At 45.4% G+C, this 19,849-nt stretch overlaps 1 protein-coding gene across 2 annotated transcripts in view; it reads right to left on the bottom strand.

Annotated features, from left to right (window-relative positions):
• Positions 1-9,023: 9,023 nt before the first annotated feature.
• The window catches only part of MLLT1 (MLLT1 super elongation complex subunit), a 146,658-nt gene continuing 135,832 nt past the window's right edge, over positions 9,024-19,849 (bottom strand). Inside the window, exons 10-12 of one of the 2 annotated variants that reach the window (XM_085638357.1) lie at positions 19,740-19,811; positions 12,719-12,790; positions 9,024-12,424 (exon numbers count right to left, since the gene is read on the bottom strand). In XM_085638357.1, the coding sequence (XP_085494483.1) occupies positions 12,296-12,424; positions 12,719-12,790; positions 19,740-19,811 (273 nt within the window). In that variant the 3' untranslated portion in view covers positions 9,024-12,295. The remainder of the gene's footprint in view (positions 12,425-12,718; positions 12,791-19,739; positions 19,812-19,849) is intronic. The other variant, XM_085638356.1, reaches the window with a different exon arrangement.

The following is a 19,849-nucleotide window of genomic DNA, read 5'->3' as shown; positions in this document are numbered from 1 at the left end:
AAGGCCGGTGCCGATGTACGGGATAGAGAAAGTGCCGCTTCGAGAGATGAAGATGATGATGAAGAAACTCGAAGAAACGAGGATTTTCCGTCGAGGCTGGAACCGTAGAAGTTCGAAGCCGGAGCACGAAGTATCACATCCGAGCCCGATGGCGGAAAAAAACAATCTGAGGATGGAGCCGAAGCCCATGCGCAGTACGGAGCGAAGGAGGAGTCACCAAACTCGTGACTTCCAAAGACTGTCCAAAGAACAAAAACAAACTGCAAACATCCGGGCCCAACACCAGATGGCGATCTATGCTAAGTGTACAATCTGCAGCTCATATGCCTCGAACACAGAACTGTCTCTGGCAGAGCCATATCAATCTTTTGAGGCTTTAACTAACTTAAGCAAATACCTATCCATGCACAGAAGCGCTGGTGACAAATTCTCCGGATAGAGTCTGGTACCTGTGGATATTCTTTATGTTAGGAATTTGCAGTTAAATAGAGTAAGATGGTGTGGGCAGAATCTGTCATAGCAGATGTCTTCATTTCTTTAAGTTATTATGCCTTACACCAGGTTGTCAATAGGTCATACTGCTGTGACCATCTTATTGGATTTCTGGATGCATAGTTTTTCTTCTGTTACCAATGTTTTATTGTTAATTCTAAGCTTCACGATGCACTGTGAGCTGATAACGCTTTTTGACTATAATGAAGCAAAAAAAAAAAAAAAAAAAAAAGAAGAACTGCTGAAAACGAGTTCTAGTTCTTATTCAAACACACAATACCACTGAAATTCAACCCCTGTGGCATTCAACCCACACAACGCATGCCATAACTGAGATCTGTGAGTTTAGTCTTACTTTGCACCCCTTGCGTGCTAAGGACATGCTGGAAATGGCCTCAGAATTACACTGATGTGCATAGGACACACCCAACATCACTATGTGCCAGGGAGTATTTTGCAAAAAGAGGAATAGGCTTGCGCCTGCCTTTGCTGGAATTGGGCTGCATCTCAATTGGCCACACAATCTTTCTACTCCATTTGGAGGCAAATTGGAGATTTTACCGGTGGTGAAAAGCCCCATTAGACACCATGGATTCCTCTTTTTGTCCATGGAGCGGCAGCCTATAATTATATCAGGCTGCAACCCTCACCCTCTGGGGGTTTGGGGGTTAACAGTCTTTCTGCACCCACACCCTATTGGGGGAGGGGTAATTGGGGGCATTACTCTAAATTATGGCGCAACGGGTCGGGTTTAAAAATCTAAAGACTAGGGTATTGTTTTTATTTGGGGCAGGGACAGTCGTCCCAGCATAGGCAATGGTCTTCCTCACTACCGGAGGGTATAACACTTTTTTTGCCCAAAAGGAGTTGGGGAAGCCATGGAGGTTTTGGGCCACACCCTATCACCCTCCGGTCATAGTAGTCTTTCTGCTGACCTGCGATAGGCAAATTGCCGGGAATACCCGACAAGTGTCAAAGATATTCTTTAGTGCCCATAACTGCATATCAGTTTACATGGGCAGTCGCATCAGTATTTGGACCTTGCCTTGGTTGGCATCCAGGGAACCCAAACCCACCCAGGGATATGGGACAGCTAGAGACCGCAGGAAATCAGGGTGGTGTAACTTCTTGGAATCCATACATTTTCTTAACCCAATTGTTGTGCAAACATCAATAACATCCCTGAAGAACTTAGTACCATCTATTTCCAAGGATTTGGAGGTTGGGCTGCAGTCGGCGAGCACCCAAATAAACTTCCAACTGTGGGTATTTCTGTAAATCACGAAACTAGGAAAATCCACGTTAGAATGGCTTGAATTGCTCAAAGTATGTTTTCTTATACAGGATACGATGCAAACGTTAACACTATGACTAAAATAATAAAACACCATTTCCTCTCAATTTCCAAGGTATTTCACCAGTATTTGGACAGGGGTCAGAGAGCATCCAGGACACCCTTTTCAACCCTGGGAGTTTGACAACTAGATATGGAACGTAATCTAACGTGCTGTGGCCTAAATGGATCCTCATGTTTCACCTTCCTCAGACTGCTCTACAAACATTAACAGGAAACTTAAAACCCCAAGTTCTTCCCCGTTTCCAGGGCCAATTGCTTCTGTATTTGGTCCTAGATCCGACAGCTCTCATTAAATCCAACCAACCATGGGTGTTCCTATATGGGTGAAAAAAATGACACTTCCACAAACTGTTAAAACAGAAAGTTCCTGAACATGCACCAAACATCCCATTGTCCTGCTGGAAATAGACAGCCCCATAACACAAACGTTTAACATTACATGGTAGCTTTAGGTTTCAGTCAACTTGTGAAATAAGCACTGGACCTAATTTTCATACACAAGAAACATCATGCATTGCAATATACCCACTGCTCTGATTACAGTACTCACTGATTACCTTCAGTATCTTAAAACATGTAACACATTATTTGTCCCCGCCACAAACAATAGCGTTATCTACTTTGTCCAGATACCGCTACAGAGTAGATAAGACAGAATCTCAGAAATTCCTACAGCATTGATAGGAGTAAGCCAACACACAAATGCCTCAGTGGACTACCCAACTATTTTCCAATGGAAAATACCATGATGGTGCAATAGTCACTACCTTCAAAATGATATGCAGGAACAAGTGCTGAAAATACTCTTAGGCATTGTCATATCGCTAGAAGATTAGGGCATCAAGTTGTAAATATCCTTCTCAACCATGGGGGTGCAATCAAAGAAGCACATAAGTAATTCACAAGAACGAAAAGTTTCTTACCTGTCGGTGTAGTTTTGCAGCTTGAAGATCTTTCTGGATTCACTATGCTGTGCATTATTCCGCGATCTTGTGGTTGGGTCCGGATTCGTAGTCTTTCCTTTGTTTTTTTTTTTGTAGCCCAGGTGGGCGTCGACGTCCACCATTTGGTGCACCTCCCGTGACGTCGTCGTGCTTCCTGCGGAAGTCCCACCTTTGGGGCGCCATCTTCGGGTTCTTTTTTTCCTGTTTTTTCCTTTTTTTTTTATTTTTTTTAACCCTAGGCGATTGATTAATCCTTTTGTCCATATTTCTGTACGTTTCCACTTCTTTGATCCTATCCATTTCACCCCCTCTTCCTCCAGCCTCATCTTCCTGGCGGAGGTGGGTGGGTTCGCTAGTGAATCCAGAAAGATCTTCAAGCTGCAAAACTACACCGACAGGTAAGAAACTTTTCGTTTTGCAGCGTGAATCTTTCTGGATTCACTATGCTGTGCATAGATTTTGTAGCGGTTTTCCTATTTCTGTGGTGGCTGGGTGGAAGATGATCGCTGGTCGTTGAAAATGTGTTGTAGCACCTTCTGTCCGACCTGTGCTTCCTTATTCATTTGAATGTCCACGCAGTAGTGCTTCGTGAACGTGTGCACGGATGCCCAAGTTGCTGCGAGACAAATGTCTTGGATGGGCGTGTTTGCCAGGAAGGCAACTGTGGCCCCCTTCTTCCTTGTGGAGTGGGCTTGGGCCCCCTCCGTTAGCTCCTGTCCAGCCTGTTTGTGACAGAATTGAATAGTGAGGGCAATCCACCTAGCGATGGTGCCCTTGGTCACTGGTCTACCCATGAAGCTGGTAGCAAAGGACACAAACAGCTGCTTCGACTTCCTGAGTTCCTTGGTTCCTTCAATGTAGTGCATCACCGCTCTTCTGGCGTCGAGGGTGTGCAGGGCCTTCTCTGCGTTTGTAGTCGGGTTCTGGAAGAAACTCGGTATCTGGATAGTCTGGTTCATGTGGAACGCCGACACTACCTTGGGCATGAAGTGGGGGTCCGTCCTGAGGACCACCCTGTCTTTGTGAATTTGAATGTAGGGCTCCTGTAGCGTTAGTGCTTGAAGCTCGCTCACCCTGCGTAGTGAGGTAATGGCCACTAGAAAGGCAGTTTTCATCGTCAACATTTGTAGAGTGGCTTTGTGAATGGGTTCAAACGGCGCCTTCATGAGCTCCGTCAGAACCACGTTTAAATTCCATGCCGGCGGCGGCAACCTTTTCGGGGGTGCCATTCTTTTGGCTCCCTCCATGAATCTCTTCACCACCTGCGAGGTGAAGAAACTTCCACCTTTCTCACCTCTGGTGTAGGCAACGATCGCTGCTAGGTGTACCCTTAGGGAGCTCGAGCAGAGGTTACTCTTTAGAAGGTGTGTGAGGTACCTCAGCACAGTTGAGTCTCTTGTCATCCTGTTTTGCAGTCCCTTTTTCCTGCACCACACCGTGAATCTCTTCCACTTTGCGCTGTAGCACTTTCTTGTAGTAGGTTTCCTTGCCTCCCGTAGCACTCGCATGGTGCTCTGAGGCAACTTTAGGTGTGCGAACTCTAGGTCTTCAGGAGCCATGCTGCCAGGTTGAGGCTCTCTGGCTCTGGGTGCAGTACCTCTCCGTTTTGCATTGAGAGCAGGTCCTTTTTCCTCTCGAACCTGTACGGATTGCCTTGCGCCATTTCTTGAATCTGTGAGAACCAGGTCTGCCTCGCCCACTGTGGAGCCACCAGGATCAGAGTCATGTTGCTGGTTCTGCACTTCTCTAGCACTCTGTGCAACAGGGGTATCGGTGGAAAGGCGTAGGCAAATGTCTTCCACCAGCTTATCCATAGGGCATTTCCCCTGGATTGCTGATCTGGTTGCCTGGACGCGAAGCTTCAGCATTTTGCATTGTGGCGTGTTGCAAACAGGTCTATTGTGGGAGTCCCCCATTTCTGGAAGATTTTCTCCGTTTCCTGGCCATTGAGCTCCCACTCGTGCGATGCTGAGGACTGCCTGCTCAGCCAGTCTGCCTCCACATTGTCCTTCCCTGGCAGGTGAATTGCCAGTAGATCTATCTTGAGAGGTATGGCCCATCTCCAAATCTCCTGAGCTAGGGATGAGAGGGGAAACGACTGTGTCCCCCCTTGTTTGTTGATGTAGAACATCGCCGTGGTGTTGTCTGTCTGTATCAACACTCTCTGGCCGAACAGGTGTTTCTGGAATGCCTTCAGGGCTAGCAGTATCGTTTTCAACTCGAGGTAGTTGATGTGGCGGACCGCGTCCGCTGGAGCCCATAGACCCCTCACCCTGAGGTTGTCCATGTGCGCTCCCCATCCCTTCTGTGATGCGTCCGTGGTAATGGTCACTGTTGGGCTTGGTGGTGTCAGGCTTCTCCCCGTTGTTATGTTGTCTCTGTTCCACCAAGTTATCTCCTCCTGCACTGCGTGCGTAACAACCACTAGATCCTCCCAACTTCCGTTTGCTTGTGACCATTGCTGTTGCAGCCATTCCTGGAATGGTCTCATGTGCAGGCGTACATTCGGCACCAGCTGGATACAGGACGCCATCATTCCCATCATCTTGCTCACCGCCCTCACTGTCAGAGCTCGCCCCTTCTGGTAGAGCTGCGTCTCCTTCAGTAGAGCATCTGTCCTCCTGTCGCTGGGCACTACCGTATTGTGTAGGGAGTTGATCTTTGCCCCCAGGAAAATCTTTACCTGCTCCGGTTCCAGCGACGATTTTCCCCAGTGGATGGAAAACCCCAGATTTGTGAGGGTGTCTGTTACGCGTTTTGCGTGCCTCTCGCACTTCTCGCGTGAGTTTGCCTTGACCAGCCAGTCGTCCAAGTAGGGGTATACGTGTATTCCCTGCTTTCGTAGGTGTGCCGCTACCGCCGACAGGCATTTTGTAAAGACCCTTGGTGCTGATTTTAATCCGAAGGCCAGGGTTGTGAACTGGTAGTGTTCCTGTTCGATGTTGAATCTTAGAAGGCCCTTGTGCCTTCTGTTTATTGGGATGTGAAGGTAGGCATCTTTGAGGTCCACGGTGACCATGAAGTCCCCTTCTCTTATCTGTGGCAGTACCTCCTGCAGTGAAGTCATTTTGAACCTTTGTGTTTTGACGAACTTGTTTAGGTACCGGAGGTCCAGTATGGGTCTGAGGTCTCCGTCTACCTTCGGAACCACGAAGTAGTTTGAGTAGACCCCTTTGTTGCGTTCCCTGAACGGCACTGTCTCTATGGCTCCCTTTTGCAGGAGTTTCCGTGTTTCTTCTCTGAGTATTGCCAGTTCTTGGGCCGATCTCTGTCTTCCCTTCGGCTTTCTGTTTGGAGGTCTTTTCTCCAAGTCTACGCAGTATCCGTACTGCACGATGTTCCGTATCCACTTGTCTGTGGTTATGCGCCGCCACTCCTGAAGGTAGAACCTCAGCCTTCCGCCTACCGGTGACGTATGCTCGTAGGCTCTTGAATCTTCTCTTCCCCCTGATGACACCTTTTTGCGCCTCACCCTTGGGGGCCTGACGAGGGTGGGCGTCTTCTTGCGTGCTGAGTCACTTCGAGGAGGGCTGATCGCCCCCTCTCCTCCTTTGGCCACGTCCGTTCCCTCTCCCTCGAAAGGACTGGCCCCGAGGTTGATATTGCCAGCTTTGCTTCTGCTGACTTTGTCCGTGACCTTCGCCCTGCTGACCTTGTTGGAACGCCTGGTGCGACGTCCCCTGTTGGCTTCCACCCCTACCGTAGGGTCTCCTCGAGGGATTTCCTCGTCTCATTCCCCTCAGCTGCAGGGCCCCCATGGACCTCGCTGTCTCGTTCTCCTTCTTGAGCTGGGTGAGCTTCTCGTCCACCGTTGCTCCGAACAGTGTCTCTCCGTTGAAGGGGGTGCCAAGGATGTTGTTCTGCACTTCCGGTTTGAATCCCGAGATTCCTAGCCATGCATGCCTCCTTTCTGTGACCCCTATGGCCATGAGTCTTGCTGAAGTCTCTGCCCCATCCAACGCCGTCTTTATACAGGAGTTGGCGATGTTCTTGCCTTCATCTACCAGGTGAGAGGCTCTCTGGCGGTATTCTTCGGGGAGGTGCTTTACTAGCTCCCCCATTTCATCCCAGTGTTGGTACTGGTGTCTATTTAGGAGTGCATTTGAATTCGCCATGCGCCAGTGCATTGCGGCGTTCCTCTCGACCTTTCTGCCTGTGAGGTCGATTCTCCTGCTCTCTTCATCTGGAGGTGGGCCCGAGGTTGCTGGCACGTTGGCCCTTCTCCTGGCCGTGGAGGCAATGATGGAGTCTGCGGTGACGCTACCCTTGATGTAAGGTGGGTCCAGGGAGGAGTGTTTATACTTTTTCTCTGTCCTGGGCGTGATCGACCGACAGGTGGCAGGCTCCTTGAAGGCTTCTCTCCCCTGGTTCATCACGCTTTGTAGCATGGGGAGGAACTGGCTCCTAGTCTGGATGGGGAGCAGTGTTTCGACGAGAAAATCTGCTTTCGGCCTCTCCTCGTCGAGCTTGACGCCGAAGGCCATTGCTGCGCTCTTCACCACCATATTGTACACCCCGATGTCGTCGGGTGGCGAAGGCCTCGAGGGGTACGTGTCCACGGCCTCCTCCGGGTTTTCGGTGTCGAGATCTTGCCATTCGACGTCGTTGCCGGTAGATGTCGCCGATTCGAAGAACGATTGTTGGTCTTCTTCCTCGGCTTCTTCCTCATAATAGGGCTCCTCTTCCTCTTCGAGGTCCCTTGTCAGCCCTTCGGCGTCGAACTCATCCTCGACTTCGACGACGTCCGCCGATGAAACCGTTGGAATCTTGAATTCCTTCATCCTGGCGTCGAACTCCTTCTTCCTTTGAAGGATGTTCTCCATTTCGGCCTCGAGCCGCCTCTTCTTTTTCTCCATTTCGGAGATGCTTTCGGCGTCGACCGCGGGTCTTTTCGATGAAACTTGCGTCGACGTCGAACGTTCTTTCTGCGTCGATCGGCCCGTTTCATGGGATGATTTCGACGACCCTTGCCTTTCGGCGTCTTTCTGCGCCAGGGAGTCCTTTTGTAAGGATCCGCTGGGCCTTTTGTCCGAAGTTCCCCCTTTGGACGTCGAAGTTTTCGGCGCCGGGGCTCCCTTCGTGGACCTTGACTCAGTTTTTCTCGAGTCACCCTCGTGTTTTCGAGGTGTTTTTTGATTTGCGCTCGACGATTCTCTTACCTCGTCTTCTTTTTTCTTGTCGGTCTCTACGACCGTGAAGTTTTCGGCTGTCTCGGCGACGTTGTCCTCGTCGTCCGTGTCGAGGCCCAGCGCGTAGAGTGTCGGGGGTTTTCCTTGGCCCTCCATGTTGGCGTTGGCTCTCCTCTGCCTCTCTCTCACCCTGAGTGTCTTCGGCGCGAAGACTGAGCAGGCGTTGCAGTCGATACTCTGATGATCCACCGGTAGGCAGAGGTTGCAGACCGGATGCAGGTCTTTCTGCGCGAACTTGTGGTGGCAGTTTGGGCAGAACTTGAATGGCGTCTTGTCCATTTCGCTCAGGGTCTCTGAGCGTGCATTCTCCAAGGTCGTCGAAGAAAAAGGCTCGCTGGTCTTCTTTCTTCGCGTTCCTGTCGAAATCTGTTCTTTCCTGATGTCTTCTCTTGATTCTATCGATGAAACTCGCTTTTCTTCCTTCTTCCTCCGAGTGAACTTCTGGAGCTTCCCGATGACGATCCAGACCCAACGGCGGAAAAAAGAATCTGAAGATGGCGCCCCAAAGGTGGGACTTCCGCAGGAAGCACGACGACGTCACGGGAGGTGCACCAAATGGTGGACGTCGACGCCCACCTGGGCTACAAAAAAAAAAAAAAAAAAAACAAAGGAAAGACTACGAATCCGGACCCAACCACAAGATCGCGGAATAATGCACAGCATAGTGAATCCAGAAAGATTCACGCTGCAAAACCATAGGTAGCATAACCAAGTACATTAGTCGGCCAGACTGTGGCCAGCAATGACGTGTAGCGATCTATCGCATGATACATTTAAACTAGTATCAATGGAAGCCTGAGTAACACGCTTATTAAAACCACTTGACTAAACGACACTAGCCTATACAGTACAACATATGACGTGTCTAAATATAAATGCTTTTATTATTCACAAAATGTAAGGAATGGCACTTGGAAAGGTGACACGATGGATAAAGTGGAAGTTTGCTTTGCCTTGTGCTTCCTAGATAAAAAAATTGAGCTTCTCATCGTCCCCATCTGAAAATAAGCTTTGTTGTTCAGAAATGAATGAAGAGTCAAATTAATTGTACTGGAATTTTATTTTGCTTTTGTAATCCCTCCTTTTTGCTCCCCTTGCCATCGTGTGCAAGCAAGATCTACTTTGTTTGGCAAGAGCTTAGAAAGTTTTTTTATTATTCGTATTTAAAAAATTTAAATAAAGACGGATTTCATAAAAAAGCAGGATTTAAGAGAACAGGAATTAACAAAAGAGTAATTCAATAGAAACAAGAGAAACGGTCGGGTATAAATAAGGAGTGCTGAAAAAGATATCAATATTCGTTTACACCAAGAAAATATAGTTTGGATTAGTGTTTGCAGTATATCCTCAACTATTCCAAAGTATCTGCTAAAATCAGCTAAGGCAACAGTGCAAGAAAGACGACAACACACAAAAGAACTCCTCGCCTTTCCCCTTTGTTCGTCTGCTTAAGCTCTGCGTTTCTTTTAAAGATAAACTGTCCTCCAACACTTTTTAAAAGTATTCAACCAAAACATTTGATATATTGTGGATACTTCACATTTGCCAAAGCCAACATTCACCCCTCCAGACTCCAAGCAGGCCAGATAAGGAGTTGGCGGTGGAGTGGTTAAAAACGAGGGAGGTTAGAAAATAACAGACTGCACACCATTGTGACATTTCAAAAGAAAGACGTACACAATACAGTTTAAGCAGAGGACCATTAAAATTCATTAAGCATAACTGGAAAAACGTTATTTCAACGTAGGTCATTTTTAAGATTGCACTAGTATTAGAATAGTCTCGCTGGTGTACAAACGTCACTTTGCAAATGTGTGATGGAGAAGGAGACCACTAACAAAAGTAACTGACTCACTTCTGTGGCAATCACCTGGTCCATAGTGCTTTCAATTCATTAGGCACCAACGCATACCAAAAAGGTTTAGTACTGTCAGGCCAACAGTTGCATTCAAGAAGTAATGTTGAGGCTTCTCTGGAGATCTGGTAGTGTTTTAAATGCAAGTCTGCTTTAAAAATCTCTGAATGTCATTGGTGTGTGTGGAGCAAGGGCAGTATCAGAATCGCTCATGCCCTTAGGCATTGTAAGAGGTTTTTGTGCACTTAGTAACACTTGAGAATCAATGAGGAGCTATTGTGCTCTCCTTAGCTCAAGTTAAGTATAATACACAGGTGTTAAGCAGAAACATTTTTTAAGAATCTATAACTATGCTGAAATATTGTTCGTCAATAGAAGATGTAGTCCAGTTGTCAACTTGTGCGAGATGGTTATAATGTTCATAACCGATGCCTCCTCTCCATTTTAAGGCAATGGCATGTGTGCTAACTCAAACCTGTAGCAGGACTGACAGTATTTGCTTTTAGGTGTGGTTCTTAGGGAATCTTAGGTCAGGATGTGGTTTACGGTTTGTTTATAAATAACCTTAACAACCCAAAACCTCTACATTTCCCTATGAGGGCCAATGGAGGTCACTAAACTTTTTGAAAAAAAAATAAGAAGATGGTGCCCAAAGGATAATCCATAGAAATTAAGTAGTAAAAAATTATGCTGAAATGTTAAAAACAGTACAAAATCAAATCCAAAATGCTGCCTCCTTCACGTCTGCTCTGGATGCTTTCTGCTACTTCTTTCCTCCACACTTGAAGCTAAGAGTAAAAAATCCAGCCAATGGTGCAAGGCTGCCCGACACCAAATACAGTCAACCTTCAAAGCACTCAACTCTATAGTTTTGAAAAGATCCAAAGAGGTAATCTAGATACTAACATTTTGACAATTTATAAATCTGAATTCTAAGAATCTAAACTAATATCTGATCAGACAGTCTTAAGAACACAGAGCTAAAGACCACTGTTCCCTTAAATCACAAGACATTCTGGTGAAAGCGGGGAGGCAACTGCAGCAGTCTGCTAGAAGAGCACGCATTTTGGGAATTTAATTTACTGCTACTCCCCAGAAGCAGTCCTTTAAAGTTGCACAAGAAAAAAAAAAACACTTTTGCAAAGTGACTTGTCACCAGGAGACAAAAGTGGCACTTCAGTCCATTACGAGGATTTCTTTTACACATGCCCAAGTAAAATATGGCGGTTTTGTTTCTTCCCTAATTTTGTCCTGTTGCAATTCTCCACCCCACCCTCCCGAACACAGTTTACAGATGTTATCGCAAGGACTACGCATGTAAGAAATAGAAACCATTAACAGGTTTTGGCAAAGGTGTTCGAACAACACTGGATAACAAAAGAGATACAAGGTAGTCCGTCACATTACAAAATGCTGCCATCATCCCTAATTCAGCTTTCATACTCTTATAAAAGTTGTCCTTGAGGCATATCAAACAAAAAGAATACAAATAAAACGTTCTCGAACCTCTCCCTCTTCACATAAAAAAGAAAGACCCTTAAAATCTCAAGCCCAACTAGGACCATGTTATACATACAGTACATACATACATATATATAATATATATAAAATATACAGCTTACAGTTTGTTGTCCTATTACAGTTTAAAGCGAACTGAACAGAGTGAGGCTGTCAACGGATGTGGACTGAGAAAAACAGGGCTCACAAAACATCTATGGGATCCATACACGCACTCTTAAAACACTTCGCGCTCGTAGAGAAGCTAAAACATACCATGACAAACTTAAACATAGCACGCAACGGAGAGCCTCTGAAGGCAAGAAACCATGCCTAAAGAACCCTATACCACCCGGCACAGGATGGCTGTTTGGGCTTCCTATACAAACAACTTAACACATCAACTTACTCAGTGATGACCAGTTGATTAAACTCCCCAGCCCATGTCTGTGCGAGGTGTGCTCCTTGTTCTTTTCTAGCTTGGCACAGCAAAGACAATGGTCTAAACAAAACATCCTCATTTCGTTGCCAGCGTAACAGTACCAAACGCTCATTGGTGGGGAGGAATGTTTCTGGGACTTCAAGGACCTGTATAGATAGCTCTCTGGTGCAGACACTCTGGGAGGAATTAAAAGTGTTCTGAAGACAATAGCCATTTCTTAAAACAAAAATCGCTTTTCTCTCTGTAGAATGGAGCAGTTCTTTTCAGGTGTCCTCTTTAGTGCCCGTGTCCAAGTGTTCCTGTGCAGCGCTGGAAGGACAGACTGAACAACAAGGGTGCCTATGGAACGCCTACGAGGAAAAGTGCAGCTGGTATGCATTCACGGAGCATGGCAGGTCTCTAAGGCAGTGCTTTGGGTGAATTGAGAATTTAAAGAAGGCCAAGCTCGATTGGTCTCTGTTCTGGTACCTGGACACGGGATTCCGAACTGCAATGGGAGTTCATTTCTGGGGCTACTGGTCATGTGGCCACAGCCTCCAGGTAGCTCTGCAATTTGCGGACAGTCGTCTCATCCAGGGAGAAAAGGTCAAAGTCAAAGGTCGTATTTGTGACATTAAAATGGCCCGTTTCCTCGATCAGATTCACTATCTGAAAAAATAAGAGATCAAAAAGAAACATCAATGAGCTTCAGCAACACATTCTCAGAAAGCTATGCCTTACAAGGAGTATGACTGCAACCACAACTCTAGGGATACAATACAGACTTTATTTGTGATCCATTCACAAAACCAATATGCCAAGCGCAGTGGAAATATTTCGACTTAAGGTAGAAGTGGAGACCGACAGAATATGACAAGGAACTACAAACGTCACGTTTTCTCACAAACTGAAAAAAACAAAAGGAGGGCGGAGGTGGGGGGGAGGTGGGGGGCAGTTACATACCTGCTGTAAAACATTGCGTTCTCTTAGTGCCATTAACCGCCTGTGAAGATCTACCAGCTCGTCCGTGTACGCCTTGCAGAAAGAGAAAGGAGACGGAAGTAAAACAGACAATTCGCCACAAAGAAGAAATAAAGTAGATAAAGAAAACCATTAAGGAAAACACTTACTCTCCAATTACAAAATATAACCAAACACATTTACAAATTATTGTGATTAGCCTCGCAGGAAAGTAACTACAAAGCAAAGGCGCACTGAACACACCAGTGTTTTTACAGTGGTTCACGAACAAGAAGGGGATATTGCATCACAATGGTTGAACAGTAGTGAGGGGAGGAATGCTGAAATGAGGATTCCTTGGTCAGCAGGAGGAGCAAAGAGTGGCAGATCAGATGCAGAGTGGTTGGTGGAGCGCGAACTCTTCACTGGCGGTTTGGTATCCGGATGGCTGCTTCGATTTCCGTTCATTGTGGAAAAAGAGGGGAACCTGGTGGGTCTCGACTTTGATGACATTACATGATTTAAGAGAATACCTGGGGATGCATGGTCGTGTTCTGTGCCCTCCGTTTACGGTATTTCAGCTCAGCAATAGTGCTGCTGCTGCGTTCCATGCATGCTCCACTGCAGGCTTGTCCTTGCTCACCAGGTATAGTGGGGTGTCTAAACTCAGGCTACCACAATGGCTCTTAAATATGTACCCTCCAGTCAGGCGTAGCCATCACAGTACATTTACAAACCTATGACTGCACCATTTGCACATAGACGTGTGCCTAAGCTCTTGGCTCCACCTCACTTACCAGTCAGCTGGGCAAACAAGGGGCTGTTAAGAGGATGGGCATTTGTAAAAGACGGAAACATACAACTAGAAGTCCAAGTTACCATAGAGTACACAAACTCTTATTTTCAGTTTTCTTTTATTCCCAGATCATGGGCACAGATCTCAGGGCAAAGAACAAGAAAACGGAAGAGGGGAAAACAGAAAAATTGGCGTCAGGTAAATGACAGTCTCAGAAATTAGTGGACGATTTGGATCACTGCTCTGGAAAGATGCGCCCAGAGAATCATTTGCAAAGGGTGTCTGGAGCAGACATGGCTTAGTATCAATCTTGATAGGTACATGTTCCCAGACTTTGTCTCACCTGGTGCAGTTTGAAAATGGATGCCATCTGTGGGCTAATGCTGCAAATCCAATCATCTTGGGACAGTGGGACTTTATTGTGCAACCTGTAAAAATCTATTCATGGATAGGTTGCTGTATAAGAAGCCCTACTGGAAGATGCCATGCCAAGAGAAAACTAAGATCTTCTTGCTGCTATGTTACAAACAAAATCCACTGCCTTTGTGGCATTATTCCATTGATGCAATGTCTCTTAAGCAGTTTTCCCACTTGACATGCAAGTGAGTCAGTGCTTTACCATACAATTGCATCACAAGCACTGCACTAACACTATAAAAGACAAGGCTGCAGAGCACAAGGAGCCTGGCGATCCCAGCCACTCATTCAAGTAACAGACCACTGGAGGTCTTCACAGAAGAAATGTCAATGTAAAGGTAGACCCATTGTGATTAGAGATAAATTACACATACTTCTGAAGCTTTCAAGTACTCCGGAGACTACATTAGGGTGTTAATGAAGTTGTACCCAAGAGAGCCTAGGTGCCCAGTGGCCAACCAAGGACAAGCTTCAGTAACCTTTAGGTTTTGACAGGTTGCAAGATCATGACTAGAGATCTTCCAACAGTGCCAAGAACACTGTGACTATAATGCATTGTAATACAGCAGGGCCTGTCCACCAACCTCTACATAAGCCAAGTGGTCACCAGCCTAGCCCAGTCACCTTGCTTCCATTGACAATACGAAGACGAGATTCATATCCAAGCTCCAAAAGAGGAGTATGAAGCACAACATCCTATGACCGACAGAGGTTTACCCCGAAAACCTAACTCAGAGGAGTGAGTGGTAACTGAGGTTTCCAAATAGGGACATTCTAATGAGATAACCATGGAGAAGTTTGGGGCTCAGAGTAAACGGATTTTGCTCCGCAAGGCAGCCAGGGAAATTAGATAACATTTTCACTGTGGACTGGACTGTTCTAGCTGTTCCCGTATGTTGATCTGAAAGCATTTGGTGCAAAGTCTGGACGTGTTCCACCTTTTCATAAGGAGAATTCCGAAACCCATCACAGAATAATTAGAATGTATCTGAAACACTATCAGTGATAGAGGAGATCCAGTATACAGGCGAGGATGTGGGTGTGTGAATTAAAATTAAACATAGGTATGTGTACATATATGTAGTGCAGCCCTCAATACAGAGCAAAGAAAACGGTACAACTGGGGAGGGGTAGAATACAGGTGGGAAGAATGAGCCAAGACAAGGGTACACAGAATTGGCTAGGGCCAAGAGGTATCGGCAGAGGGAGGCATGGGATATTGGAGAGGAGCAGAAGGGTGAGATGGGGCAGGGAGAGTATGCAAAATAAGTTGGGATCTTGGGTAAGGGAAAAAAAGAGAGAAAAATGGGTTATTAGCCTAAGGCGGGATCAGTAGGAAGGAGTAGGAAGTGCTTCTCAGATGACAAGTCAAAAGAGTATTTATGTGGGGGTGAGATGTTATTGCTTGAAGACCAAGATCTTGAGTACTTTTTCATGAACAAACGCTTGGAAGAACTCACAACTTTTGAATTGAATAAAATTACATAGTTTCCGATGCAACAATGCCTGTCCTCTAGTTCCATTCTTACTGCATTTCCTGTTTGTAAGTCTTGTGGTGCTTTACTTAAATCTTTAGTATGCCACAAGATTTCATCTTGGATACCAAATATGCTGGAGTGCTTTTTAGGTTGTGAAGATGATGCAGGTAGGCAGAGGAAATCATTGGAGATTTCACAGGATAGGCAAAGTCATAATGAATTTCCTTTGACGAGGCATGCTGCCATGTCGTGAATGTTCCTCTCGCAAGTCAAATGGGGCTCTGGGATGCCACTTACTAGCGTTGCCTCTTTCAGCTTGAGAGAAGACCAAATCTTGGGTAACAAGTGCTCTGCTGTTATAGCAGATCTTGTTTATAAGCTATACTGAGATGATACAAAAGGTATCCAGAAGGAATTAATAAGTTCATTTAGAACTAAATTTCAAAAAATGCCCAGAAACAAAGTGTGCCATTTCTTCTTTGCAGGATAGTCAGAAAACAGTAAAGATATGCAACTCAAGAAAAGCAAAAACGGTGACACGCATATTAGAGAACCCAGTTGACACTGCGCTCAGGTCGCACATAGACTTACAGTGGGACTGCTATTCCCACATAATGAGATAGATACTAGCAATAGGACTGCAGGAAAAGTGGGTTTAGAAGGTGCTAAAAAAAACAGTTACCTGTATATATGGTTCTGCAGCATGGTGAGAATCTTCTACATTCAACGTGGGTGGCGTCATATGACTCGCTATGAAATGCAGTGCACACCCCTGTACTTCCAATCTATTTATTTTCATCTGCTCCCTCCTTCACTGTGGAGGGTCATATCTGAATCTAGAAGAGTTTATATTATATTATATTTTGTAGAGTAAAATTTCTTAGAGATTTAAATGCTGGGCATAGATTATGTACTGGCATACGCGTTTTGAAATATGATCCGTTGCACCCACTTTTTGTGAATCATGCCTCCTTAAGTGGTCTGCTTGCACCTTGCCTACATCTGATACATCAAGTGTAATCCATGTTACTTCCTTGGTAAATGCATATTTCTTGGGCTGGGATTTCACTCTGGATAAGACTGTTCTTCCCACTCTATTGAGGTAAAACATTGATGTGTTGGCAGCTAAGACATCAACAACCTCGTTTTACAACTGTTCCTGTAAAGATTTTAAGGCCAGAAAGAAGTCTTTATATCGAAGAGATTTAAGATTTTTTCTGCAGCTTTTCCTGCCTGTAAGCTCGGTGGCTTAGATTGTTCTTTTGCACATCTCATTCCTGAATGTGATAAATCGGTTATGATGGCTTGTGGGATCAGCAACTGGAACCTCTTTTACTTTGTCATATTGTGTTTTATAACACTATCTCCTGTGAACCCTTCTTGAAACAATTCTAAATCGCTCCAGTCTCTTTAGCTTGTGATCATTAACTGCCCAACTATACCAGACCTGAGCTCATATGCAGAAGTACATTTGGAACTGGTAAAATACGGCTAAATACCCAAGGCACCATCCCTAACAGTTCATTACATTATCAATGCAGACGGCTGGTGAATGGGAATTATTTTCTGCAAAAATTGGAATCTCCTCAATTATGTTTTGCAAAACATATTGCTGTATCAAGGGGACAATGGGCTACTTACCTTTAGGGCGACTAAACCACCTATATGACCACTTCCTGTGGAAAGCGGGCATAACCCTGCCCCAGAGAGCCTAATTCCACCGACACAAAAATGGTCGACTTGTACGTTTTGTGTCCACATCAGGTAGCCCACCTTACGGGTGTAACTAGCCTGATGGGGAACACGTCCTGGCTGGCTAATTTCCCCCCTGTCCTGGTGCCAAATGCGCCAGAGGTCTTAGTCACCCTGCTTGGAGGAGTTGACAACACCTCAGCCAGAGCAGGGATTGTTTCTGCCCTCAGAGAGCACGGGCTCTCACCTGCAAGGGGTTAGAAACCGGTCTGTGGTAGCAGGCTGGTCTATACCAGTCAGCCAGTGCACTAGTAGTCGGTAGGTTTTCAGGGGGGCACCTCTAAGGTGTCCTCTTGGTGCATGTATATCCATCACTGGAATCAGTGTTGGTTTATAAATATGAGATGCTTGATACTAAGCGTCTCTTTAGTTTCAGTGAAGCCATCATGTAGCTGGGGAACTCGTAATTACCAGTATCCAGCATATGTACTTAAAATGGCTTCCCTGTTCACTAGTAATATTTAAGAATCGACTTAGACATCACAGGGGCCTATCTGCTCATGCAGCTATGCCCACACATGTATCTTGCACCCTGCCTTAGGGGTGTAAAGCATGCTGTAGGGGTGACTTACCTATCTATTACTGCATGCAGTGTCTGTAGGCATGGCACACAGGAGGTGTACCATGTCGTGTCTTCACCGTCCTCTGCACCATATCACACAGCCTGCAAGAGTGTGCGTAGGGGTCCCTTAGGGTGGCATAATACATGCCGCAGCCTTTTTGGGCCCTCTTTAGTACCCCATGCGCTGGGTAGCATTTGCTAGGGACTTACTAAAGGTGCTAAAGGCATTGCCAATTGGGGGAACAAATGTACAGTTTTAAGCAAAGCGATCTGGCACGGAGGACCTGGATAGCACTTCTGTCAAAATTGTATCAAATACCAGGCAAAATGTGGGGTGACCATGTCAAAAAGGGGCACTTTCCTATACTCCCCACCCATTTCCCAGTTTTACTGCTTATTGTGGGGAGCCTGCATCACAGTCCTCCTATACTAGTGGAACAGCATAATTTAGAGCTGCATCCTTCATTTATATGCAAATATATATTCAAGTGTGTTTAACATATTAATGTGTGTGCCTTATATTAATCGAATATAGGAGGTGATCATCTTTAAAGGGAACCAAGAGTCACATGTACAACGAATTTAGCTGAGTTGCAACCATAGTACTCACATTAACATAAAATGTATACTTTCCTGCATAGAACGGTTTCATTGATTTGTGTTGATGTAGTGGTCTTACTTTCCATATTGAATCTTGGGTTAATTTAGACTAACTAGGCCCAAGTACATATTTAAAAGTGTTTCCAGTGCCTTGTTTTTCTCTCCACTGCAGGTCCGTTATCACTCATTAACTAGAGGAAGTTTCTTGGTTTTGTATTAGACTGATGGTTGGCAAGGAAGACTTGACAAGTGACAGACATGAGAATCCGGTACCAGGCAGACCAGACGGATGTTATATTCAAGGAAGAGCAGATACGTGGAATATTGTGCGGGCTGGGAAAACAGGGAGTCTACTGGCTCCCAGAGAGCTCTGTTGCGGGACTGGTTAAATTTGGTGGGAACTTGATAGTAGGAAGTGTATGGAAACATTATGTTTTAATTTGTGTTCCATAGGTTAGTTTAGGCAGACCCTGTCCTGACTCCACAGAGCAAAAAAACCTCGCTCTACTCTAATTTCCCAGCCCAGAGTTGGAAGGCTTTATGACATTTCCTGTGATCCTTAAACGAGGTTCCTATGAGGCTGACACCACCTTTCTTTTGTCTAAATCCCCAGTCACTTTCACCTCTTTACTTAGAATAAGGAAGTTTCTCTTTGTGGTTAACCTTTTGTTATGTATAATACTTAAATTTAGATTACTTGATCATTTCAATATAAATGCTGTGATATTATTCCTACATTTTTGCCAACCCATTTTACTTGTGATTTGACTAATTTGCTAATAAACCTTCATGGTTCGGACATCCTTTGTAGTTTTTCTGGAGCAATATTGGTTTCATGGGTAACTGAAGTGTGCTACTGAAAGCTCAGTTCACACACTTCAATTCGACAATCAACGGTCAACATGATTAGTGGAGGATTATCTACGACAACTTTACTAGGAGATTGAGTTTCAAGGATTCCTGCTCCATCATTATATCCTCTTCATCTTGTATATCAAAATGCAAGCCCGGTTTCATCAGCACCCAGTGCTACATTTAACTCCTTTTCTAAGCTGTTGTCTCCTTCTAGGTGTTCCTCCTATTGAAGCTGAGGTACCACAGGTAGGGTTCTTTTTTTTCTTCCCTCTGACATTTAGTCTTTTTACTAGGTCTTTTTATACCAATGGTTTTGGAATTTAATGAAGGGCAATGCTTACTTGGAGCTTTGTTTCTTAGGCATCGCATCACCTCGCAAATGGCGCAAGCTGGCTAGCTGCAAAAGGCCTGAGAATAGTCCAACAAAAGATTTGTATATGTTACAGACTAACCTACCCAGTTAAATCGGAAGGAGCAACGTCCCAACATTTCTATCCGATGGATGCGAAAATCAACAACCTTACAGGTAAACCCAATTCCTGGATGCGTTCACCTAAACATTACCTTGTCATAGACGCCCTTCTTCAAGATCTTCTCAGGCTTGCTGCAGGGTTCAGGACTCTTTCTGCCAACAGTCTAAGTACAAAAAAAGAGAAAACCTTGTATGTGGATGC

This window comes from Triturus cristatus, chromosome 12 (assembly GCF_964204655.1).
Source record: "Triturus cristatus chromosome 12, aTriCri1.1, whole genome shotgun sequence".
In the NCBI taxonomy this organism is placed as follows: Eukaryota; Metazoa; Chordata; class Amphibia; order Caudata; family Salamandridae; genus Triturus; species Triturus cristatus.
Note: the sequence above shows the minus strand (reverse complement) of the source record. Positions and strands in the feature narration are given on the sequence as shown.